Below are 26,555 nucleotides of genomic sequence, written 5' to 3'. Positions count from 1 at the left end.
CAGGGTAATTTTTAGCATTGGAACAGTAGCCCACATTGTACAATAGACCTTATGCATTGACGTCATCCAGTCGCCATCTTAGAGGAAAAACGGTGACGAAACAATCGAGACGCACGGATTTGTACGCGCGGCGCAGATTGGTGAATGAACGATCTTCTTTTGACCTCTAGGTTTAGGGCGCCCTACTAAAATGACGTCATGTGCATATAAGGTCAATAGACCGTTTGCGCTACCAATGATTACATGCGATCACGTGACCTACATGTATAGGGGGTATGGGAAAACACGGCTACACAGTAGAGACATGTGAAGACTCGTACCGATGGACCATAATTTGCTGTATTTTCAATAAATAACACTTATAACTAAAAACGGAGCCCTTTTTTAAAGTTGAATATTGTGACAATGATTTAAATCACATAATTGCTAGTTGATGTTCCCAGTATTCTACGACAAAAGAGGTTTCTTTTGAGAGTATGGTTAGACTACGTAAATTACTGAGGTTTGAGCGAGCTCACGCGCCGTGGATTTTGCTTTGTGCACGGCATGAAGTTGGGCTGTGATAAGGGAGATCGCGAAGTTGTCCTACTCATAGCTGGCGGCTACCCATTCTAATCAAATATTTTGAGGGTGAAAATAAGGGATTTGCAGCTTCTTAATGAGATTTTTATTGAAAATATTGCCAGCAAAATTTTTAATATGAGAGCACTGTAAAACCACACTTTCCGTGCACAAACACATGACATCGAGTGAAAATTCTCTAGGAATTTCCTATTTGGTGGAACTGTGTTTAACCATACTGGCATTGTTCAGCCACCAGTAAGGTATCATGCCACAAACTCTGGAATTTTCTTCAGTGATTTCGAGAATTTAGTCCTTTTCTTGAGCAAAAAATTACAACAGTATTTATAACCTTGTCTTTACGCACGTTTATATATGCAGTACGCCGTCGTTGTTTACATCCAATACCCACAATACACGCGTACATGTAGGTCACATGACGCACGGAGCGCAATCGGTCTATTGACCACATCATTCTTGACTGCCCTGACTTTAGACCACCATGAGGGCAAGCAGGGACTTGGGGACTTTGATGAGGATACCATCAAGTGGCTGGAAGTCACTAAATTACCAATTTGACTTTATTCAATGATTACCTTTGTCCAGAGACCAAACAAAAGAAGAGAAGAATATACAATAAACACATACATTTTTAATTAACATTAGAAAACAGCCAGCTGCGACAAATAAAACTGAGACGCACATTTAAATAGCGTTTGTGCCACTAAATAGTGGAAAATTATTATTGTCAATCCTAACGTGATCTGTTTTTCCTTTCTTTTAATTTCTTTTATGTTTTGTCCTTTATCACAGATTGGAGCCTATGACAAAGAACTGTGGGAAGAACATGTTGAAGAAAAGGAACTTAACATACAGGTAAATATAAGGCAGCAACAAAAACAAAATATAACCAGAACCGTAATGCTTCCGAAAAGCCTTCCATTCCACTTATAATTTTGATTGGAAATAAAAGTAAACTGTAAAATTTCATGCGCCTTTACGCGTTGCATGTCATGGTTGAGCTATCAAGCACATTGGACTCGAGATCTGGGCCCAATTTCATAGCGCTGCTTAGCGGCCGATTAGGTGCTTACTGTGCAATTTCTATTTCATAGCGCAGCTAACCGTAAGCACACGAAAAGGCATGCTAACCTTGCAGTGCTTATCGCACGAAAATAAATGACGTCACAATGCAAATCCACGGTAAACACGCAATATGGCCGCCAAATTTTTCTGCTACAGTAAGCATGCAAATTTGCTTACCTTTAAGCAGCACTATGAAATTGTGCCCTTGTGTTCTGAGCAGAAGAGGGTGTGTTTGAGTTCCGGTCTTGACTTAAAATATCCTCTATGAATTATTGCTGTACAAAATCTCCCTGATTGCAAGACGCAAGTGTTGGCGCTCCTGTATGTTAAAGCTACGCTTTGTTTTACAATGAATTTTTCAGGGTCTACAAGCTGGTGCTAACAATGTTCCACTACGGACGAGTCGGCTGAAAACAGAACTCATTGATATTGATCTTGTAAGAGGTAAGTCAGAAAAGAAGTAGTTGTTAAAAACTGTTCACCCTTACAAAGCCCCTTGTTTTTTAGGTACGTTGCAATTTTTTGTCCCATTTCGCAAAGACCATCTAGAGCTTCTCTTTAAACTAGAGTAAAAATCAGGGCCATTTCCAGTACAGTGTGCCCTTTACCAATGGTACAGTTGATCCCAGAGAGGCCAATTCCCCTCAAACATGTCAAAGGGGTTGACTCTTTACAATATCTCCTTCACAACTCGGCACCGTACAGGCAGTTTGTGACATTTTGTAATGGCTGATATGGATGTGACAAACATTTACTAGCCCCACAACAATCACGATCTTAGTGCTGTAAACACAGACAACAACCTACAACCCCAGCCAAAATGCTTGGGCCACCCATTCCCAACTTAACAATAAATATTCCCTGTCCACTTCCCCCTGACAATTAACATTATGTTCCCCCGTCCCCTCGCTCAATGTTTACTGGAACGCAACAGACCGTGCAATGAGAGCCAACATTGAAAAGGGGTTGGGGGCCCAACGAGATATGGCCAGGATTGTAGTTGATATACAAACCATTGTATGTATTTTGCTGTTGAACCAAGAAGTCATGCAGCGGCCACTGCAGTTTGACGGATAAATTGTTTACCTTTCCCTATGATGGAAAATGGCTTCTTCTTGGCAAACTGTGAGGGCCCACTACATGACGAATCAATGATTTCAGTTTGGTTCTTTCCTTTAGGTCTATACCAAACATTGGTTTTTACAAAACCTTTTCATGTAGTGAATATTACGGTCTAAATATTTGTGTATTATGTTCAATAGATTTCATAACAGTAATAATATTAATAATAATCAAAGTCTTGTTTAGCGCCGGTATCGGCCAATGCAGGAGCTCATGGCGCTTGCTCAAAAAATCTGCACCCTAGTCAGCTTCGTTCCAGGTGACTTTAAAAAAAAGTTATAGTCATTATGCTTGTCAAAGGCAATGATTATTTGTGGATGTTGAACAGATGTGTTTTGAGTGCTGATTTGAATGTATCGGTTGTGACATCTGCCCGGACGTAATATGGAAGACCATTCCATATCTTTGCTGCTGCGACTTGAAATGAACGCTCTCCCCGAGAGTTGCGTGTCATGTGTACAAACATGGCACATACAGGGCACTATGTCAAGTACATTGTAGAAGCTGGGTGTATTTTTGGGGGGAAGGTGTATGAAACCCGACTGGCATTTCCTTTGTGGGGGGTGAATTATGGAACCCAGGCTGTTGCCAACTAGCATTTAGCTATCTATTCTAAAATGAGTGCATAACAAAACTCACCATTGAGCCCGAGTTAGATTGTGGGTGATACTGTCACGTGCTTCAGCGGTTCGAGGGCATGCTAACTGTATTTACAAAGAATGGGGTGTATTCATTAATACCCAAAACAGTTTAAGACTGGAACACATTACCACCACAGACATTATAACGGTTATAAACTTATAACCCACCTCTAAGCAACTTAAAACTACGGTGCAACAAAAGTGACATGCCTATTAAAACTGTGCAGGCAGGACAAATTGTGTATACCCCCTTGTAATGATAAAAATACTATTAAATACGGCGGATTGATTTGATTTCTGGTTCTTTAATATCAGGTTCCACATTTACCAAAACCAAGCCTGAGCACTCCTCAGGCTCCATTGCACGTAAAGGACTTATCAGGGTGATGCTGTTTCCACTATACTGTAGTTGGTAAGTTCATTTCTAAAATGTTAACTTTGCTTCGGGGATAAAGAGTATTATTTTGTTTTCGCCCTTCCAGTGACCTGCTTTTAAAGAACTCAAGGACGTACTGCGTATTATACAGTGCTTAATTTATGTCAATGTGGGGTGATTGAAACCAAATAGTATTAGTTCCTTGTCTTCATTAGCCTGATTGTCTCACCACTCGGTTTCATCTGCTGTGGTTTGGATTGGTACTTGAGCGCGTTGAATGCATGCACAGTACACAGTCAACCCTCCTACTCAATGACCATTCAATCAAGCATGCATTTTTTGCAGAATTTTTTTTTCATCTTAGTTTTCCCATTCAAAATTGAAAAAATGCTAAACAAAATTATTCAAATTTTGCAATTTCTTTTTTTTTTTGTGAAGTTACAGTTGCATGTCTGTTCAATAGAATCCACTGTGGTTTGTAATGATACAAAGGCCTACATGAATATAAGATTAACAAATGCCAGCCTGCAATATGAAATCTCATGGTGAATGCATGAACACAGAACCACAGTCAACCCTCCTACTGTCTGACCAATCATTGTGGTTTTTAGATGATAAACTGCCAGATAGATAGCGTTATGATGTCACTAAAATCACTGGCCTTGGGCTTGTGGTTCAGTGCTGATTTCAGTGTTCTTGAGGTGAACGTACCTCTAGCACTCGCCAGAAGACGACCACATCATCCTGGTCAAGTTTGCCCTTCTCAATACCGACACTTCTCAAAAAAGATATTTTATCATGATGTGTAAACTATCAAAAATGTTGCCGACTGGTTTTTTGTGATGTTACAGTACAAGGTTGACCTCAGGTGAATACCGAACACTTCGGCACCTCGCAAACTCAGCACCTGCAAACTCGGCACCTTGCAAACTCGGCATCTTGTAATCTCGTCACCCACTGGGCACCAAGAATGTCGGCACCATACAAACTCGGCACCAACCTTTTATTGACTAACAAACTCGGCACCAAGCAAAAATAACCTCGAAGAGTCAAGTAGTTAAAATAAAGTAACGTACGTGTAATTACACAATAAAAAAGAGTTCAATAATTAGTAGCTTTGTAAACGCTGTTCATGGCAAAATCACTAGTTATGGGGGTTGATAAGAATTCCGAACTTTCGAGAAAATTTGGGCCTACAGGAAATTTACCGTGGCGCCACACCGAGTTCAGTCTATTTTTTTTTTAAATGTTGTTTAGGCTGATTGCATCCATGTCGGTGAAAGTGCGGCACAATTTTTTTTATGATTTGGGCTTTGAACATTTAAAAAAAAAGGGTTTTGTTTCTTTTGTTTAACAGTTTTCAATGAAATTTTGCTTTAACGGAGTATGATTTGCCGAAAGACGCCGGCCGTGACCGGGGACTAATTTACAGACGGACCACTCGCGACAGTTCCTGTGCGTGAAAGATTAAAGATTGTTTGGTGCACATGATCCTTTCAGTGTTATTTTTTTTCCCGTCCTGTACTATTTTGCTATAACGTCGCTTCTACTTTCTGGTAAATTGTACGATAGTTAAAATAAGTGTTATAATAACTTAAAGCAGGATCAAACTTTTTATGGGACTGGGGGACTGAAAATCACAGTGTGAAAAAAAATTGAACTTTTTCAGCTGGGTGCCGAGTTTGTATTTGTACATGTGCCGAGTTTGCAAGGTGCCGAGGTTGTAAGTGCCGAGTTTGCAAGGTGCCGAGTTTGCAGGTGCCGAGTTTGCAAGGTGCCGAAGTGACCGGTACCCCCTCAGGTTGGGTTGAGGTTCATCAAACTGAAATGTGCGCAGTGGTTTGCTGCTTCTTATTGTGGAGCGTTTCTTGTGGTGAGAGCGCCCTCTCGTGACAAATCAAAACAAAAAGGTTTTCCACCAAAACTACTGTATGTCCCGAGAAACCATACTCGCACATTTCAGGTGACTTGATCCTAATAAAATTGGTTTGGTTTTCTCTTTCAGGTGGAAGAAACAGCTATCGAAATGGATGTACATTAGTTTACTAGGGTTGTATTTCATGCAGTTTATGGTGGTGATCGTGTACTGCTTGTACATACCAAAGGAAGGACAACAGGTAAGATTTCAAATTCCCTGGTCCCATTTAATGTAATTTTACCATAAAGATGTTAATGGAGGAAGCAACCCATGCTGGCAACATGGCAAAAATAATCTTAACCCTCCTGCCGTTTGACCACTCAATTTCGTAATGGTATGGAATTAGGTAACACCTAGTATTCACTGTGTGTTAATGACCTTGGTTGGTTGCTGGTCGCTCTAGCCGAAAGGTGAGGTCCATTAACAGTGGCCAGCCACCAACCAAGGTCATTGACACACGGTAAATTTGTGGTTATTCTTCACTAATATTATTATATAATGTAACTATAACTGTTTTAAAGGGAAGGTACACGTTTGGTAATTATCAAAGACCGGTCTTCTCACTTGGTGTATCCCATGATATGCATAAAATAACAAACCTGTGAAAATGTGGGCTCAATTGGTCATTGAAGTTGCGAGAAAATAATGAAAGAAAAAACACCCTTGTTGGACGATTGTGTGTGCTTTCAGATAGGAATAAAAGACTTCTAGCTAGAAGTCTTTGATATTTTAGTGAGAAATTACCTCTTTCTCAAAAACTACATTTCTTCAGAGGGAGTCGTTTCCCACAATTTAACAGCTCCCCAATGCTTGTTACTAAGTCAGTTTTTAAGTTAATATTTGTTTTGAGTAATTACCAAACGTGTACCTTCCCTTTAAAAGCTTTTAAATATTTGTTGGGCACCCAATCTGTTAAATGTAGTTAGCTTTTGATAAAATGTATTAAAAAACTAGGCTACATGTATACGCTTTAAGAACTAACAGCACCTTTAATTTAAATACTTTGGCTGTGCTGGCATTACATAATGTTGGTTTAATGTGTGTACCAGCTACCGTAAATGTATACGCCCTCTACAAGTTCACGCAAATGCTTGGTAAATGCGAGCCTGCAGCACCATCTCGCCTTGTTAAAATTACTTTAAAAAACACACAAATGTGCCCAAAGAAAACTGTTGATTTGATTCAATAACAACAAGCTTGTTTAGGGGCCATTTATTCGCTAGTTCACAAAGCCAATTTTTATATCGCAATACACCCCAGACCAGCAGGGTTTATAAACTCTTTGTGGTCTTTATTGATAATAGAAGACTGGTGACGAAGTCAGAAAGGGTCAGTTAAAACTGAGAGGGTCTTGGCTGTGTGATAAGGGACTGAGGCATGGAAGAGTAAACAGTAAACAGTGTCTCCAACATAAATCAAATCCAATGGAGCTCCAACAAAATAGACATCCACAGAATGTTGCTATCACTAGTCCTGGAATTATTTTGACAAGACATAAATTATTTGCAAATTTTGGGACAATTGACCAAATAGGGGTATCTTAACTAGCATTCATTTAAATTTGTTCTTCTTTTCTGTTTTCAGCCAATCTTCTTCACAGAGATTTTCATGCCCATTGTCTTGTCATTAGTTCTTGGCACTGTCTACTCACTAGTTGTAGGTACCACCGTAGCAAAGTCAAGGTCCTTGAGAAGGCGAATGACAAGGAGAAGGTACTTTTAACCCCACCCCCCTTCAAACCCAAGACCCCCACTCCCTTTTTTTCGATTCCTGCACGTTAATTTACTCTTCTGCTTCTTTCTTTTCACTCCATATTCATGTAGTAACGTTTCCACCAGAGTCTTTTTACAGGGCTCAAATTTTAAAATGGACAACTGGCCAGAGTGTTGGGCAGTATGATCAAGACACCAAAAGTCTTTGTCTCAAAAGAATTATGTTCAAATGTTGAGTTTTAGTCTCACAAAATATCTTAAGTATCACCCATAAATCTTCTCTTACTGTTCAAAAGGAACAGTTGAAGATGATGAAACTGCATTTTCGATTCTAGTCTTGTTTCTTTTAAATTTAGTCTTTCAGTTAAAATCCTAGTCTAGTAAAGATTCTAAGAAACATTGAGACCATTAGAGACTCACTCTGGGGTAGCAGTCTGTGGGGTAGTGAAGTTAATAGCGAGAAAATACCTAAATCCACAAAGTGAAAAGTAGTAGTCTCGGCAGATTTCCTACAGTACCTTCCGCCCAGGGCCTAATTTCATAGAGCTGCTTAAGCACAAAAAGAAGCTAAGAAAAAAACAATTTTGATTACCAGAATTAGTTTACCAACTAAAATACCATCTCACCTGGTCAATTTGCAGAATTTTTCAAGCCAATTTCTCTGCTTATGTAGCTCTATGAAGTGGGCTCGAGGTAAGTACACATAGGACAGTTTTTCAGAACTAAGTAGTTCTCAAAGAACAAAATCTCGGCAGCAATGCGAAAATGGTATGCCTACTCAAAGTTGAAAAACCTAGCCTGATGTTGTCAATTAGCCAGTTGGCCTTTAAAAAAAAATTAATTTTATTGAGCGCTAGATTTTGTACTGCTCAGCAGTTAAAATTAATATCTACCAATTTGTGAATGCCAATGTCATCAATGTTCTATTATTATCACCAAGCCAAATTACTGTACTTAATGTACAAAAAGGAACTTGACCTGATAAAAAAGGTTATTAATTAACTGACTGGTTTGAATAAACAAATGAGAATGAAAATTGACGATGTGTCATGCTTTATACTTCCAGCCGAGAAATCAAAACCAAATCTAGTAAAACCTCTTCAGAAGACGCCAACAGCTACGGAAAGAAACGCGGCATGCGCCGCAGCCAGTCCCTCCCCTGCACTGCCGAGACATTCTTCCAGATGCGACAAGCCCGCCGCACACTCACCCGTCGCTTCTCCCGACCAGGTATCGTTGTCGAGGACAGCGTAACCGGTCGACGGGAGAGCCTTGTGGAAGGGATGGACGAGGCGAGCGTGGAAGATGGCCTCGGTGTTCGACACCGCGTGAAGACAGTGACGTATGTTGGAGGAGTCACGGGGGATGAAACGACAGGTTGTGCAGAGGAGGACCTAACCCTCTTGGGAAAACCCATCAAGGAGTCGTCCCTGGCAGGGGAGATACTCCGCCCGGATCAAGACCTGCCAGGCCTGACGGAACCAGACACTCCAATCGTCTTCTCCGCATCCGATCAGACTCCGGCCGTCAAGCACGTCTGTGAGAAGGGGTTGGTTGAGGTCAAAGGTCAACCTGCAAAGGAGAGTGAAGGATACGTGACAAAGAAACCCGGGGAGGAGGCTGGAACTGTGGAGGTGTCTAAGGTTTCTTTCCTTGGTAAGTGTGTTGTCTGTGTCAATGACAAACCCCTTTATAGTATTTTATACTCTTGTTGTGTATTAAAGGTACTAGACACTATTTGTAATTATCAAAGACCAGTCTTCTCACTTGGTGTATCTCACAATTTGCATAAAATAACAAACCTGTGAAAATTCTTCAAGATGTATTAGTTCAAATTACTCTTTTTTTTTCTTCAAACCTGCCTTGTGAAACTCATTACCAGTCTTACTAAGCAGTAGAGTGCAAGATGTCGTTTTTAGCCATTGTCATCTCGGTAGTCTCTGATGGTTGCTTTCCGTGCATCCTGGTCCAGCATAATTGTCCTCACGCAGTTTCTTGCTTCGCAGGGTCCTTCTCCTGCTGGTTGACATAGGTGTGTCTCTCCCACCCCTGCTCCTAGCTCCATGGATGGGTTATCATTGTAACAATTCTGTCAGTTCTGTCAGAGAGCAAACCCATTTTGAAAAAATAATTTAGCCTGTATGTTTGTGTCCTTTATAGAGCGTGCTAAAAAAGCCTCCAACTCTGCGTTCAGTGATGACATTTCGGACAACCCCCCGCATGCATCGGACAGCGAGGGGGCCCCAGAGGAACCCGAGGGCCGCAGACACGAGCTTCGCCTCCGAGGGCGTGCTGGTGTACGAAAGGGTCGGCGAAAGTGCCGTGAGTACGGCAGTTCAAATGACTCTGACGTGGATCCAGTTCCTGTTCGGCAAGCGAAGTCCCTCATGGAGGTGAGCCAACTTTCTAGGGTTCTGTATCTCAAGTTATTTTCCGAAACGATAAAAATGAAACTTATCTCTCTTTTTGAGTGAACATTGCAGAATTGGTAGGAAAGATACCTGTCTAAGATCACTGATTTATATAAAACTTACAAGGTCAGATGGTGATAGAAGAAAACTAAAATATTCTTGTCTTAATTGTCATTTTTGATGAGAAATAAATAAAACTACTTTCTCGTTGGAGTTTATCCCAGTTGGGTTTTTTTTTTCATTTTTTTTTATCCATGTCTCGCAACATGTGTAATCGATTTTTCAATATTTTCTTGTGACACAGATGGTCGATCAATCTCAAACTTCTACAGGTTTGTCAGTTCATGTAAATGGTGGTTTACCAAAGTGCTTACACTGCCAGCAACTGTTTTGTTAGCAAAAACCCAGTTCTGTTATATTCCCTTTGAAGGCAAGTTTGGGAATTATCAAAGTATGTCAGTATTCTCACTTAGTGTATCCCAGCATGCTTAAAATAACTTATCTGTGAACAATTTTGACACGATAAGTCATGGAAGTTGCAAGAGAATAGTGAAGAAGAAAAAAACACCCTTGTTGCACATGTTTGTTTTAAAAAAGCTTGAGGCCTGATGTCTTTTAATATTTGAGTGAGATATTACCTGTTCCCTCAACGCATTCGCGTCATGCATCAGCATGGTCAACCCGGCGTTTTCTTGTCCAGCTGGTCAATGTACATTTGATGTGTCTCCTCCTACCACTGGTCTCAGCTCTACTGATTTCCACAGCACCTTAATTTGTATATATTTTTTTCATTTTCTTTAAATAATTCAGGATCCACACCTGCGAGGTCCGTCCCGTTCAGGAGACTCTGATATGGACGATCCAAGCTGGGGTGAGACGGCTGAGGAAGTATCCTCCTCTGGCTCATCCAGTGAGTCCAGCGAGAGTGACTCGACAGACACAGACAACGAGAAGCCCGAGGAACTATCTCACTTTGAGGACCCGTTCAAGCTGATGCCCGCGACAGTTACAAGCACCCCGAGTGCCTGCACGAACACGGAGAAAAGTAAGTCGAAAAAGATCACTCTACTCCCATCATGGTCGAGCGGATAAGAGCACCAGACTCAAGCTCTGGTGTTTCTGTTCAGTAGAGTGTGGGTTTGAGTCCTGGTCATGACACTTGTGCTCCTTAAAGGGTTTCGGTACTGTTTGTGACACTGTTTTACTCATTGCTTAAAAACTACAGCACATCGGCATAAATCAGCAAGAAATATTTTAAGGGAAGTTTTCTACCACCATTATCTTCAAACCAAAGTTTAATGTAAATCTGTGGATCTTGTGTTACAAAAAGTACCCAAACCCTTTAAGCAAGACACTTAACCATATTTGCTGTGTCCTTCGGATAATACAAAAAGCAGTTGGTCCCATGTGTTGTGAAGTGAACTTTAAAGAACCCAGTGCACTTATCAAAAATTGAAGGGGTTTGCCCTAGTGTTTCTGGTTTGAATGGCTGAGTACTGCACCGAAGCACCTCGTAATAATTACATGGTGCTACGTAAATGAATTTGTCTCACACATATACTTCAAAAAAGTAGCTCCACAATAACTTGCCAGAAAATACTGAATGATGAAGTTCCTTGAGTGTCACTGAGTGACAAATATAATAATAATAATAGCTCATTCTTATACAGGGCATTTTATAATTGAAAGAAATACCAATGCGCTTTACTAAAAACAAAAGCAACCTATTTACAATAAATACACTAACAATATGCAAACAAAAGCATTAAACTGAACGGTAGGCAATAATGTTATGAGCTCCACATGTATATAAGAAGCAAATATTATTTTTATTATCAGGGGGGTGGGGGATCCTTACAGTCATACTGAAGCAGTAGCATTCCAACAGCTTTATTCCACGTAGTTCATCTCTTTGGAACTCCTTGCCTGTGCATGTTTCTCTCCATCCATTAATCTAGACTGTTTTAAGAGTAATATAAACTCATACCTTCAGCTCCCATGAGTTCTTTTCACAATAAATAATTGTTATTCTTGTAGCCCCCATACCAAGAGTGGCTTGATTAAAAAATCTCTTTGATTTGTTTTGACCATGTTTCAGTCCGTGTTCGTATCTTCGAGGGGAATGAATGCAAGAAGGCTGATCTAAGCGTCCTGGAGATAAGCTGCCATATCAACACTAAAGTACACAACACTCGCAATAGCTGTGATTACATCTTCATTGGTGCTATCTGTTCAGTCATCCTGGCTAGTATACCAGTCAGCTTCAGGTGAGGAGGGTGGTCACTATTAGCTAGAGGGCAGGGGGGCGGTAGTTTTAGGGCTTTTCTTTCCCACAAGGTAGCGTATGTGGCAAACGTAAAAAAAAAATAAGGGTTGCAAACCTTTCGATTTTAGGAAAATTTCTCATCAGCCAAACCTTTATATCTTTATTGCACATTTTAGTAGATTATGTTTTAATACACTTCTGAATATACCTGCGACCTGCAGTAAATTTCAGTTGAGGAGGGCTGGTCACTATTGTTTGGAGGGGGTATTTCTTTGGGTTTTTCTGTTACACAATGTAGTGCATCTAGCCAAACTATTTTTTGTATTTGATTAATGTTTATGTGTAGGGTTCAATACAGAAAAAGTGGCTAAAGCAGGATTTGAACCTAAGACCTACGGATTAACTTGCCGCCAGTAGCCAATAGCAGTAATGTTGGTCGTCTCCCTATCTGTGTTCGGGAGTTCCAGGCAATCTGAGACACCAATCTGTTAGCAAGGTTACTCAGATTCAAATGTTTGGGGATAAAACTAATACTGATAACCACATAACCACATTACTTGAAACTAAAATGATTCTCAAAATGTACTATACTTTCGAAGGCTGCTGTACTTGTATCCAAGTAGATTTTACCACTATTTTTAAGTAGTGCTGGGCGAATAGTAAAATGTTGTCATTCGGATACCGCTGGCCATCTATCCGAAATTAACCGGATATTCAAATAGTTTTTTCATTGCTAGAGGGCGCTATTAAAAGATTTTTTAAAAAAATTGCCACTAGAGGGCGCTGTTCATTTGTGAATGAGATCTTATGGGCCTATTGATATTAGTTTTAGACAGTGTCACTCGGTTCATTCATAAAAATGACCGGATCTAATTTGAAGATGGCGATTTGCTTTTTCTTGTGATCGTGGTTGACTCTACGTGAAGGAGAACTTTTGTGATCTTTGAACAAATTACGTCAGAAATGTCATTTTTTTTTAACTCTTCACGGAGGTGAGCATAGTTATATACTTAATTTATGCTGTTTTATGCTGTCTTAATAGAAGTTTCATAAGGATTCAGACAAAACATTCATATCAGTTGTCGTTTGACATCCGCGGATATTCGGATTGTTAAAGAATATCCGGTTACTTGGTTGTAATTACAGAATTATCTGGTTTGCAAATAAGTATTTGCACCCTATGCGGATATCCGGTTAAGAAAAAAAAGACATTCGTGGTTACGGATAGGAAAACCTATTCGCCATTAACCGGATATTCGAATAATTGGCCCAGGCCTATTTTTAAGAGTACTTAATACCAAATATTCATATTAACCTTCCCTTTGAAACAAAAAATGTTTCTGTCTTTCATCTTTAAAGATTACGAGGAGTCTCTTTATTGGAGCCGAACCTCTCCTGGCTGACTTATTCCTGTTTCATGAGGGGAGCCAGCACATTGAGGCTTAACAGTACAGCGTACATCGTTGTTGGCGTGTGCAGCTTGGAACGCTTTGCTCTGAGCTTCATGTTTTTCTTTCTGTTGTCTGTTGCTGAGAAGACGTACAAACAGGTAAATAATAACTGTTGTATAATGACTAATTAGCCTATCCTGGCTGACTTATTCCTGGTTCATGAGGGCAGCAAGCACCTTGAGGCTTAACAGTAGAGTGTCATGGCCGAGTGGTTAAGAGCATTGAATTCAAGTTCTGGTGCTTATTCACCGGAGTGTGGGTTCGAATCCCGGTCGTGACACTTGTGTCCTTGAGCAAGATACTTTGCTATAATTGCTTCTCTTCACCCAGGGGTATAAATGGGTACCTGCGAGGGTAGAGGTTGATATTGTGAATGAAAAAGCCTTTGGAGCGATATAAACTGTTGCCCAGGTTGTATACTCCCAAGGGAGCTGAGAAACATTAAAAAGGGATGTTATTGGCCCTATGACCAGGGCACTAATGTAAAGCGCATTGATACGGTTATTGTGAAATGCGCTATATAAGAATTGGTCATTATTTACAGCCTACATTGTTGTTGGCGTGTGCAGCTAGGGAATACTCACAGTGAAAACAGAGTTGTGACGTCAAATTCACGTCAAATTTGCTTCGCAATAGTATGCATTTCGCAGGAAGTATGAACCGGGCTTTAGTCTGGAGGTCGCTGCTTTGAATCTTGCTCTCGGAAATTTGTCTTTGTTGAACCCTAATTTATCAAAAATATAATACTTGACTTGTAGAAATTCCTTGGAGATCGTACTTACTGATAATCAAACAATACAAAGTAAAACAAGTCTAAGTCTTAATTTGAATGATTCCCACAAAATATACATTCTGCCATGCAGACATTTATTTCTAGAAAGAGCAGTGTCCGAAACTCCATGATTAGCCAAATTCAAGATATGGCGATAATTAAACAGAACCCAATCTCTTCAGGATAATAACTTTTATCAACATTTAGTTATGGAAAAGAACAAAACTCTCAAATGGCTGGGTAGAAGTTCAATAAGAAATTCCTTAGACATGCTTAGAAGAGCAACACTGTGGGCTTTCCCTAGGTGTTCCTGAGGTCCCTTTTTTTATGTTCACTTATAAAAACATTGACGGTCTAAGCCCACAATGTAATATTTATAATATTTTTCATTAAAGGCACCGACACGTTTGGTAATTGTCAAAGACCAGTCTTCTCACTTGGTGTATCCCATCACAAGCAATAAACAACAAGCTTATTAATATTTGGGCTCAATTGGTCACCGAAGTTGCGAGAAAATGATGAAAGAAGAAACATCCTTGTTGGATGAATGTGTGTGCTTTCAGATAGGAATAAAAGACTTCTAGCTAGAAGTGTTTAAATATTTTAGTGAGAAATTACCACTTTCTCAAAACTTACGTTAGTTTAGAGGGAGTCGTTTCTCCAATCTCGTTACCAAGTTAGTTTTTAAGATATTATTTGTTTTGAGTAATTACCAAACGTGTACCTTCCTTTAAATGTTCTTCTTCACTATAAATTCATTATTATACTGATGATACCCTCCCAAGGGTTATGGGATCTTTTCCAGGTTCAGATTAAAATAAAATACAATCCCCAGTGGTACTGACAATATTCTTTTTTGTTCAACCAGAGGAGTCTTTTTGCCAAGTACTTCTCTCACCTGACCTCCACCCGCCGAGCTCGTAAATCTTGCCTTCCACACTTCAGACTCGACAAGGTCAGCAACATCAAAGCATGGCTGTCACTCAGGTCCTTTCTCAAGGTAAGGGGTTGTGTTTAAATCTGGGCCTATTATGTCTTGGTTTAGAGTGAAATTAACATCGGGGATAAAGACCCGGGACCAGTCCAAGTATGAAATTATCCCCACAGCAATAATTTGTAAATGGTCTGGATAAAACAAACAACTGAAGGTACGACCAAAATTTGACGGGAAAATGACTGCATTGGAGTCACTGTGTACTTAAACCCCGAACAAATAAAACAAATTTTATCTTTCCTTTTGATTTTCAGAAACGCGGTCCGCAGAGGTCTATTGACGTCATTGTGTCTTCAGCCTTTATGGTAACACTCTGTTTGGTCTCTGCTTTGTGCGTTGAGGTAAACTTTGATGTTAGATTGAGTAATTGTTTAAGAAAATGAATACTTGTTTACCGAACATATCAAATGTACATGTATGTACATGTACATGAAGCCAGATGGGAAAAGAGCAATTTTTATTAATATTTTTTTGGTATGATAATCTATAAAGTTGGTTTTGACTGTGTAGGACGACCAAGCAGGGTCCCCCTGAGCAACATTTTTGTGTTGGGTTTCTAGCTTTTATTCTTCTTGTATTCTGGTTTTTCGTTGCACAGATGTTCACAAACACCTAATAGGCTAGTTATTATTTTATTTTCTTGTTGTATTTTGGTTTTCTTTGCACAGATGTCTACCTAAACCTAATGTCTAGTTACTATTGTTATTCTTATATTTTTGTTTTTGTTGCTCAGATGTTGCAGAGAGACTTCAAGTTCTTATCCCACCTATTCAATTGGGAGGTCATAGCATGGGCCTTCTGTATGTGTCCCTTCCTGTTGAGGTTCATGACGCTTGGCTCCAACATCAACAAGAAGTTCCGCAACACGTCTGTGCTCCTAACTGAACAGGTGAATACTTAAAGGGTTTTGGGAGCTTTTGTAAATCAAGTTTTTGGCCATGTCATGAATCCATATTCACTGTGAATGAAGATGTTTGTATCATAATTTACCTGTAGATTTTTCAGCTTGAAAATCATAGAGCAATGTTTTCAGGAGAGTTGTGTAATACCATTGTACATGACATGCTATAATTATTTTTGGTTAAATATTTTACTCAGCTAATAACACTTACATGTAAGGGTAGCTTTGTACTACATGTACCATTATCTTTAAACCGCATAAGTTTAATGTAAATTTGAATGTGTTTTGTGTTTTGTGTCCTACAAAAGCCCTTTAGAAGCAAAGTATGCCTTTGGTTTTTGGAACCCTTTAATTGATTCAATCCTGCTTAATTGTAAACATACACAATAAACTAAGCTGTGAGCATTTCATTTCAAAAGGTGGTAGCTTTTTTAGACTTTGAAGGACAATCTGGAGCAGCTATGTCCACACAGGAAGAATAATCCACTATTGGAATGCATAATCTGAGAAATCTTTCATGCAGAATCCCCTCTACAAGATATTTATAGTACTGCCTGGTTTGACATACTAATCTGTTAGTCCCCTGTTTATGTAATCCCAAATTAAGCACTTTCTATTAAGCCCTACAACACCTTTATTTTAACCTCAAGTCACCACTTGTTTGATTTGGAATTCTTTGCCGGGCATATTCAAGTTTGTTTCCTTTACGTGTGAAAGCCAAAGTGGTCCAAACTTTGTTCTATTGATTGATGTGACGCACTGTACCAATCATGTCATCTCGGTTTTATTCTATTCCTCCAGATCAACCTGTATCTCCACATGGAGAAGAAACCACACAAGAAGGAAGATCTAATGCTGGCAAATAATGTACTTAAACTTGCGTCTAAGCTCCTTAAGGTAAATCAAACTATCATACAAACAGTACCACCAACAATTGTATTGGACACTGTCAAGCTTTGTACTTGATCTGTATCTGGAGTCTACTTGTTTGGAAACTGTGTTTTACTTTCCTTCATGAAGTTTTAATCGTCCAAATTTCAAACAAGGATTTTTCAAAACTTTATGTATCTGATGTGTTAATGGTATACGTCATACAATATAACACTTTGTAACACCAAAGTTTACCTCTAACAACACTTTATAAAATGTATTATTTACATCTGAAAAGGAAGAAATATGACCCTTTTGAACAAGTAGGTAGGACAATTCACCAGCCCTAGGTAATTTTTTACTGGACAAAGGCCGAGCTAGTATACAAATATTGACTGCTTCGAGTGCTATGGTTAAAACTATGACTCTCGAGTTGATCTCTGGGAGCGCAAAACGCCACGGGGATCACCGAGGGAGTCATAGTTTTTAACCATTGCACGAGTAAAAGCAGTCAATATTTGTTTTATAACACCCCAAATATTTCTAAATACTGTACTATTAATATTAAGTTACAGACCTAAATGCTACAATCCATGGACGACGCGAATACAGATTGCAAACACTTTTACTGTGCTGCATGTAGTGTCGTGCAATCCGAAATGGTTACAGACTATTAATTCATCATCCTCGTACACGCAACGGACGTCTGGGTACTGCACGCCGTGTGCTAGTCTTCGGACTAGCGCATGGCAAACCGACGCACTATCACACGGCCGTCGTCTAGCAAAACTAAGACATGTCATGTGATGCGCTCTAAACCAATGAGCAGGCCGAATACTTGCAAGGGGTGTTATAATGCATTATACTTGCTGTATTTTTGTTATTGCATAATAATAATATGGATTTGTAACGCGCACTTCTCCAGAAAACCGATCAAGGCGCCTACACAAAATGAAAACATTATACAATAGAAAATCAAGAATAAACATAATTTAACCTATACCCAATGAAAGTCTAAGTGAACAAGTGTGTTTATAGTTCCCTCTTGAAGTTGTTGAGTGATGTTGTTTTGCAAAGTGAGACAGGGAGCTTATTCCATAGGGCAGGAGCAGCTTTAACAAAGCACGGTCTCCGTAACAAATTGTTCTTGACCTTGGCTCTACCAGCAAGTGAGATCCACCAGACCGTAGGGCACGACTGCTGTGCTTAGTGGAGATTAGTTCATGGTGTAATTAATGATAATTTTAAAGTAGAAGTTATGATTCTATGATAGGTGTTTAAAACCAAAGTATAGTAGGGAGATCGCGTTTTAAATAACACAGTGGTACACCTTGTGATAGTGACTTAAATTTATTACTAAAGTTGTAGGTCCCACACACTAATTAATGCACTTAAAAGAACCCAGATCTCAATTGAAGACAATCAAAGCATACTGATAGAGATTACACATGGGGTGCTTCTTCAAACCTCACAGTAGTATTTATTTATTGTTTCTTGTACTTGATCCACACCTTTAGGAGATAGAAACTCCATTCAAGATTGCCGGCTTAACAATGAATCCTGTCCTGTACAATATAACAAGAGTGGTGGTTCTGTCTGCATTCTCTGGTGTCCTCACTGAGCTTCTTGGATTCAAGCTGAAGGTTAGTTAATTGTAGCAGTAAAATTTTAATGATTTTTCTTAAATTAAGGTTATTGTTTTATGTGGTATTGTGGTATAACTTGTGCAATTTTACATTTTAATATTTTATATGTTGCTGTAAGATAGGATTGTAAATTTCATGTATCTTTATATACTTGACGAATAAACCATTCAATTCAATTCAATTCAATAAATGAGCATCGACCACAAAGCCAGCTTGATTACTGCCGGTTTGATTAGGAGACTCTATAAACTCTTGCTAGTTTTCCATATGAGGGACACACATAGGGGAAACAATATCCCCTATGACCAAATGATTTAAATGGCTTTAATTCTCAGGTTGCTTTTTAAAAAGTGGACTTGTAATGTCTTTTTTCTTTTATGTAATGTCTTTTTTCTTTTATATGTATTATAATTATGTTTAGTTTGTAAACACTAAATGTTTGTATGGATCTATATCAGTTTTTAATGTTCTATTGTTTTGCTTGTCCTCCTCATGTGACCGACAGGTCGCAGGTTCAAATCCTGCTCTTGTCAATTTGCCTTTTTTTCAACACAAACTTATTTCATATTATTTACCCTATCAGTTTCTCTTTGTGGTTTTTGATATTATTTTCATTGACATTATTAAGTATGTGGACAGAGTTTAATGTCCAACTATTTGATGTGCAAATTTTTAAATATTGTCCATTGTCATTCTCATCATTCTAAATTCATTAAAAATTTTATTTTTGTCATTTTTATTTTTCTAGCAGTGGAAGCGAGTCAAGTGGAAATTTATACCCAATTGTCATCTTTCCCCCACTATGCCCTTTGGTGCTTTTACCCAATGGGCATTTTCTTACCCCATGTTTGCTCACCCCATGACAATTTTCTTAATACCTCATGGGTGTTTTCTTACCCCATGGGTTATTGCCTACCCCATAGGTGTTTTACCCCATGGGCGTTTTCTTACCCATGGTTGTGTTTTACCTGTGTGCGTTTTCTTTACCCCATGTTAATTTTTACCCAAAGGACGTTTTGTCACCCCATGGGTGTTTCTACCCAATGTTCATCCATACCCCATGGACATTTTCATACCCAATGTTAATTTTTCACTTATTGGTGTTTTCTTACTCGATGTTTCTTTTTACCCCATGTGCATTTTTACCCCATGGGTGATTTTACCCCATGGGTGTTTTTACTCCATGGGCAGATGGGTGTTTTTACCCCATGGGCAGATGGGTGCTTTTACCCCATGGACATTTTACCCCATGGGTCTTTTTACCCCATGGGTATTTATACTCCATGGGCAGATGGGTGTTTTACTCCATGGGCAGATGGGTGCTTTTACCCCATGTGCATTTTACCCCATGGGCATTTTTACCCCATGGGTGTTTTTACCCCGTGGGTGTTTTTTCCCCATGGGCAGATGGGTGCTTTTGGCCCATGGTGTTTTTACCCCATCGTGCTTTGCATCTAGTTTTCCCAAACTATATCGTGAAACATAAAGTTATTATGCATTGATCTCTTTTCACTGATATTGCCTTGTTTGTATTTTGATATGTAAAGTGTAAAATTTAAATTCAATAACTTTTATACGTTGGTTACCAATACTTTTAATATTCATCTTTTTAGGTAACTTATTTCTGTAATGTTTATTTTTCTGTTTTAAGGGGTTTGGGTATTTTTTGTTTGATCTTTCAAGTGTCTGTTTATTTTTGACTAGGTTTAGTGGTAGTAATTTTTTGTATTTACTGTTGGCTTACTTATTGGTTTTCCTTTTGACATGATTTTTAAAAGTGCTATGGGCATTATGTTGGGTGTTTTTCTTTGCAGATTTGATTTTGTTGCTTATGTTAATTGATGATGTTATTTTTCTATTTGCAGCTATGGAAGATCAAAGCGACGTGAAGACCATGTCAAGTCTACTTTGCCAGCTCTTGAAATACTTATAAATGTATTATAATCAATCAGTATTCAGAACCTTATAAATTTCTGTATAGAGGATAACCATTTTAAAAAGACTGGCTACCAGTCTTATGCAGCTGCCTCAAACAGATTTGCGAAGGTACTTTCCAAAGTTATCATCATTTTCATGGTTATTTAAAGTGTAGGACTGTGGAGATGGTAGAGGTAAGCTGTGGACAATAAACAAATATTGATATTATGACAACGGAAGTAGTAGACGAAACACAATGATGAAACTGAAATACTGAAAGATCTAGGGTGGTTCCAGGGAATTCTGTTTGCGGAGATTCGGTCTCCCCCATATCAGTTTGATTTTTCAATTTGATTTTTTAAGAAATTATTTCTATGGCTGGTTTGGAGAGAGAGGATTCAAAATAGGGCACTATTACGAGGAAATTTGTACACAGTCTGCCATTTTGGATCTCTGAATCTGTGGATGAACCGAATCTTATGCCACATGGGACCGGGAGAGGGGCATTTTATTTGAAAATAAAACCCTTTGATCTCCTACCACTGTCAGATTATTGCAAAATGCCCTACTGGTTTGCAGCCATTTGTAATGTTGATTCCACAATTTTATGCAAAGCCGACAACCTTTCCAGAAGTGAAGGGAATAATTTGCTTTACAATATCAATTTTAATTGTTTTTTTAATCTTATTTATTATGTGTTTACACTCTAAAACTGCAGTAGTTTTGTGCACAAGCCTACATTATGTATAAAGTGTTTTCTAATGACCCCCCTTTGCTTTTAGTTGTACTGCGTTAAGGGTTGTGGCCGAGCACAGAATTCAAGCTCTGCTGATTCTGTTCAGCAGAGTGTGGGTTCGAATCCCGGTCATGACACTTGTGTCCCTGAGCAAGACATTTAACTATAATTGCTTCTCTCCACCCAGGGGTAAATGGGTACCTGTGAGGGCAGAGATGGTTCTTGTGATTGATTTAGTCGAGTATCGCATTTGTTGCACGAGGCTGTATACTCCCCAGGGAGCTGAGATGGTTTAAGGATGGCCCAGCGACCAGGGGTAATAATTTGTAGCGCTTTGGGACACCCTTCGGGAGTGAAAAAGCGCGATATAAAAACTAAATATTATTATTATTATGGCAATCCAGCATTTCTGAGAATAGAAGGAAGTAAAATGTGTTTTCAGTCTACTGGCTGCAGACTGGTAGGGCAGGTAGAAGGACAGTTAGGGCAGTGGAAGCTTAAATTATCAAATCCAATCCTGCCATACACATGTACTGAGTTCAGTCATCATATAGCGAAATAACACTTAGCAGATGTAGACTGCGAAGTAGAAATTAACTGGAAACCAGTCTTAGATAGTACATTTCACTATACATGGTAATTTTGCCGGTTACTCGTTCTTCTAAACATGTACTTTGCTAAGCAGTATTAACGTTCTAAAAGGCCTTCTTGAAATAACCTTTTGCAAGTTAGATTGGAATGATGTCTGGTACACTGACTTGTTCGGTTTTAAATGGATGCTTAATTTGAATTCCTCAGACTAGATCTAGTGTTGCTGTATCAGAGGGTTCAGGGCAAGACTTTGCTGTGCACCCTCTCAGTTAGCAAAACAATGGTTTGCGTTCAATTCAGTTAAAACATTTATTTCTTTACTTCATAAAAAATACCTAACAGACTAAGCCAAAACAATTTTCTTTAAATAAGTTACCAAAAAGGAAAAGCATTTTTTGTACAAGGCAGAAAACTTAATTAAGTACATGTAATATGGAGGCAAAGTGTTGTTTGTGATTCTGGTCCTTAAGGTCAACTGTTTCGACCTTGGGTTTTACTGTACCCGGCCCAATGTTTTTTCATTTTTGTTTGTTCATTTTAGAGACATCAATTGGCCCCCTTTGATATAAGGTGCACCGCTTAGTTTGGGTATTTACATACACAATCACCCAAACCAAATACTACAATGTAGTTGAATAATATTGTTTCCACCATCTATCAAAAAAAATGTTTCTCTCTTGTATGTTTTTTGTACTTAATTGCTTCTTGTATGCTCTTTTTAATCTAGACTATGTAAATGTTGTGTCTGTTTTGAAGTCGTTAGATGTAGTCTGAGAAACTCAATTGTTAGATAGATGGTTTGGTTTATTGCTTTTTACTCTCGTGGCCAATGGACAAACTACAGTAAAAATTACAATTTCTACAAAATAGTTTACATAAAAAAAAAAAATGAATCTAAAAGTCAGCCGTTTAAACAAAGCATTGGACCAGACATTGTTGAAGTGTAACTCGCGAGTGGCATGTACTGAGGCCAGACGTACTTATATACTCCTCTAACACAATTAACATTAACACCAATTTCAGATTTCCATATTTTAAGATCAAGTATAAACGAACTTAATGTATTTAACCTCGTCGAGTGATCTCTTATAAGGTTTTTTTAAAACAGCATTTTAAAACATCTTTGAATTTGATGTAAAATTTATTTGTTTCGTAACTGAATGGCAATTATATACGTAAAACTAGACGGGACCAAGATTTTAAAAAGAGGACAACATTGAACCAAAATTATTTCGTTAGGAACGTGTTCCGTAGTCTCATTCCGTTTTGTGACGCACTCACTTTCTTACAGATGGTGTCCTTACATGACATTGTGGGTTGATACCCTTCCCATGCAAATTTCGTCAAAAGCCCCAAAGGTCAAATGACGTCACACTTCAAATATGGATCTGTAAATTTGTGTACTTTAACATTTTAGTTCATTTCTTGACTCTGATATTATTCAATCAAAACGGCATTGGAATTAGACATTCTGTCTTACGCAAGAATTCCTCTTTTTAATGAACATACCAATTTGATGTTGATTTCCAATTACGACACGTTTCAAATCTTCCTCGAAAGAGGATCAAGAATGACATTACCACATTGTGTTATCGTGAGAGTGTAACTTTCCCCCACTTTTATAAGAATTCGTTCACATAGCTCGGGAAAGTATTGATGAGTATACAGTGCTAACACATCGGTGTATATGGGTAAAACCACTTTCCATCTATTAATGGACTCTATCTTGAAGAATGAGTGCGCCACAAAGCAAAATTTGACATAGAAAACCCTCTATTGTTAAGATGTATTTGTATAATTGTTTTTTATCAAGGTCACAGTTTGATTTTAAAAACTGTAAGATATTACTTTACCCAAAACAGGGTAAAAACACGGTGGATTATAGTGATAAGAGTTGTTGTTTTGTAAACAAGAGTGTTGCTTTGTAACCGAGAATGTTGTTTTATATTTTAATTTGTTGTGTGAGGTGCTCCTCGTTAAATTCCTTTCCCAGAAAATGTTCACCTTAATTGTTCAAGGTGTTTTATTTAATTGATGAATTAATGTGTAGCAAAGAGTTAAAGTAATATATATTGATATCTGTAAATGTTTTGCTTTTATGTTGTTGTATTGCAGTGGCGTCGAACTCATTCAGTTGAAAGAAGCATAATAGGTTTGGAATAGGCCCGCCAGTGTGTAGAATTGGGGTCTTTTGAACGCTAGGCGGCAGCAGACTTACCAATAAAGTAGTTGTTTTTTGTTATTTTTGCGCGAGAGCAAAGTCAACAGTGGACATGATGTGGGACCAATTTCATAGCGCTGCTTAGCGGCCGATTTTGTGCTTACTGTGCGATTTCCACTTCATAGCGCTGCTATTGCTAACCGTAAGCACACGAAAAGGCATGCTAACTTCCGGTGCTTATACCACACGAAAATAAATGACGTCAAAATGCAAACCAATATGGCCGCCCAAATTTTTTGCTAACCTGTAAAATACGCTTGCACCTCAGCAAATTTATCTGCTACAGTCGGCACGAAAATTTGCTTACCGTGCGGCGCTATGAAATTGGGCCCTGGTAAGTTTGCTGCCACCTTATTCCAAAGCCGTTCCTGTCTGGCCTATTGGAAGATGACTCCCAATAATTATGGCTTAACCTAGGTTGATCATGGTTTACCAGTGTTGTGGTAAGCCTATAGCCCCTATTCGCCATCAAGTATAACTGAAGTACCATATTTGAATAAAAATTTGCTTAATAATTAAAACTAAAGTTGTCACTATCTGGTTTATGGAAACGATTCTTAATGTTTTGTTTTGCAAAGTGCTATAATATTTCGTTCTGAAATATCTGATTATAAAGCTCTCGGCAAAATTGAAACTTGAGAAAAAAATCATATGTGTTACCTGTCTTAGCTCAGCCTAGCACTCGATTACTACTAGAGTACCCGAGTTTTGATGGTATCGAGCCGTATAGGCCTAAACCCCATGACAAAAATACTTTTAAACACAAAGTCGATCCATACTCGATAATCGAAGAAAATAATTAAAAGCTGTATACTCACAGTCAGTACTCCGATAGACACGGGTTTTATAACCACACAGAAACGTCAAAAGTTCCCATTATATGACTACCCCGGTGGAAATGTGATCTTTGAACAGAAATGCTCAAACAAAACAACAAGTAAACACTTTGTTCAATATTCAACAACCAAGGTGTATCGGGGGGGGGGGTGAAGCTCAATTAAGGTTTTTTAAGTCTCTTTCGTTCATTATTATGCCTCTATTTGACCTTAGATTGCACCACGGAGCATCTATATAATCCATTTCGGAACCCTTAAAATAATGGGCCATCGGGACCCCACGCCGAATAAGGTTTCGCGCCCCGCGATTGCATATAGGGCATATACGCTCCATCTTATGACAGATTTTGGTTGGTTGTGGATCCACAACAGTGGTATTTGAGACGCTTCATGGACAGAATCCAAATACAAACTGAGTCGATTTTAAGTGCTTTATTAACAACTATACAATTGTGCTGACAAGATACATTTTACTGAAAATTACTTTGATTAAAAAAAATAAACCTCCATTTGAAATGTTTTCCCCATTATTCTAGATTGTTTTAATAAACTGTAGCTATTTGAATAAATTAATCGAGTTGTGTGTTTTATCACCACATTAAAAGCATTATTTCCTCAATTGGGTTTGAGCAATCTACGGTTGCAATAATTGTAATAAAACGTGGTATACTTTTACTTTTAGAGAACAGTCAATAGTTTTAAAGGCACTGGAAACCTGTTGGTTAGGCCTATTATTATTACTCAAAATAATTGCTGGCGTAAGAACTTACTTGGTATCGAGCAATGGAGAGATGTTGGATTAGTACAAATCACTATTGCGAAGTTACTGATGAAAAAGGGGTAATTCCCCATTAAAAATTAATACTAAAATACTTCATTAGACATCTCTGAAAGCACACCAATTTGTGCAACAAGGGTGTTTTTGTTTTTTTCATTATTCTCTTGCAACTTTAATAACCGTTGGTTTGTTTTGTGCATATTTTGGGATACAATGGATAACTCTGGTCTTTGACTGGTGTCCATGCCTTTAATGAATGCCAATCAACGACGATGACTTTGAATTCTATCAATACAGTAAAAGTATATAATTATATTATACCACGCCCGTTCCCCCCAAAAATGAAGATTATTACCATGTAATCAATTACAATCTGGCGTTGAATACAAGTAGGCTCGAACCACAAAAATGTAGCTGTAAAAAGGAACAAAAAGGTTCATATTTGAAATCATACTAACTTTAAAGTGGTTGACACAATATTGATTCTAGAACATTGATATGCAGACCTAGTTTATTATTAAAGTATTTACAGTTTATTTCTAACGGTAAAAATATCGAATGCAAGATACGTTTAAAGACAGTGGACACTATTGGTAATTGTCAATGACCAGTCTTCTCACTTGGTGTGTCTCAACATATGCATAAAATAACAAACACGAAGTTGTATGCTTTCAGATGCTTGATTTCGAGACCTCAAATAATTCTAAACTTGAGGTCTCGAAATCAAATTGGTGAAAAATAACTTCTTT

At 38.4% G+C, this 26,555-nt stretch overlaps 1 protein-coding gene across 2 annotated transcripts in view; it reads left to right on the top strand.

The window, feature by feature from the left end:
• Positions 1–25,444, top strand: part of LOC139949700 (protein PHTF2-like) — a 28,479-nt gene extending 3,035 nt beyond the window's left edge. Inside the window, exons 3-19 of one of the 2 annotated variants that reach the window (XR_011787565.1) lie at positions 1,375–1,437; positions 2,010–2,091; positions 3,726–3,822; positions 5,792–5,903; positions 7,289–7,416; positions 8,483–9,072; positions 9,577–9,809; positions 10,638–10,872; positions 11,926–12,094; positions 13,453–13,642; positions 15,185–15,316; positions 15,565–15,651; positions 16,044–16,199; positions 17,013–17,108; positions 18,599–18,724; positions 20,593–24,609; positions 24,666–25,444. Coding sequence is in view for 1 of the 2 variants with exons in the window: in XM_071948184.1 (XP_071804285.1) it covers positions 1,375–1,437; positions 2,010–2,091; positions 3,726–3,822; positions 5,792–5,903; positions 7,289–7,416; positions 8,483–9,072; positions 9,577–9,809; positions 10,638–10,872; positions 11,926–12,094; positions 13,453–13,642; positions 15,185–15,316; positions 15,565–15,651; positions 16,044–16,199; positions 17,013–17,108; positions 18,599–18,724; positions 20,593–20,616 (2,520 nt within the window). In the remaining variant the exon portion in view is untranslated. Of the gene's footprint in view, positions 1–1,374; positions 1,438–2,009; positions 2,092–3,725; positions 3,823–5,791; positions 5,904–7,288; positions 7,417–8,482; positions 9,073–9,576; positions 9,810–10,637; positions 10,873–11,925; positions 12,095–13,452; positions 13,643–15,184; positions 15,317–15,564; positions 15,652–16,043; positions 16,200–17,012; positions 17,109–18,598; positions 18,725–20,592 lie in introns of both variants that reach the window. The other variant, XM_071948184.1, reaches the window with a different exon arrangement.
• Positions 25,445–26,555: the final 1,111 nt, after the last annotated feature.

Source organism: Asterias amurensis, chromosome 17 (assembly GCF_032118995.1).
Source record: "Asterias amurensis chromosome 17, ASM3211899v1".
Classification (NCBI taxonomy): Eukaryota; Metazoa; Echinodermata; class Asteroidea; order Forcipulatida; family Asteriidae; genus Asterias; species Asterias amurensis.
This window is presented reverse-complemented; position numbering and strand designations above follow the sequence as displayed.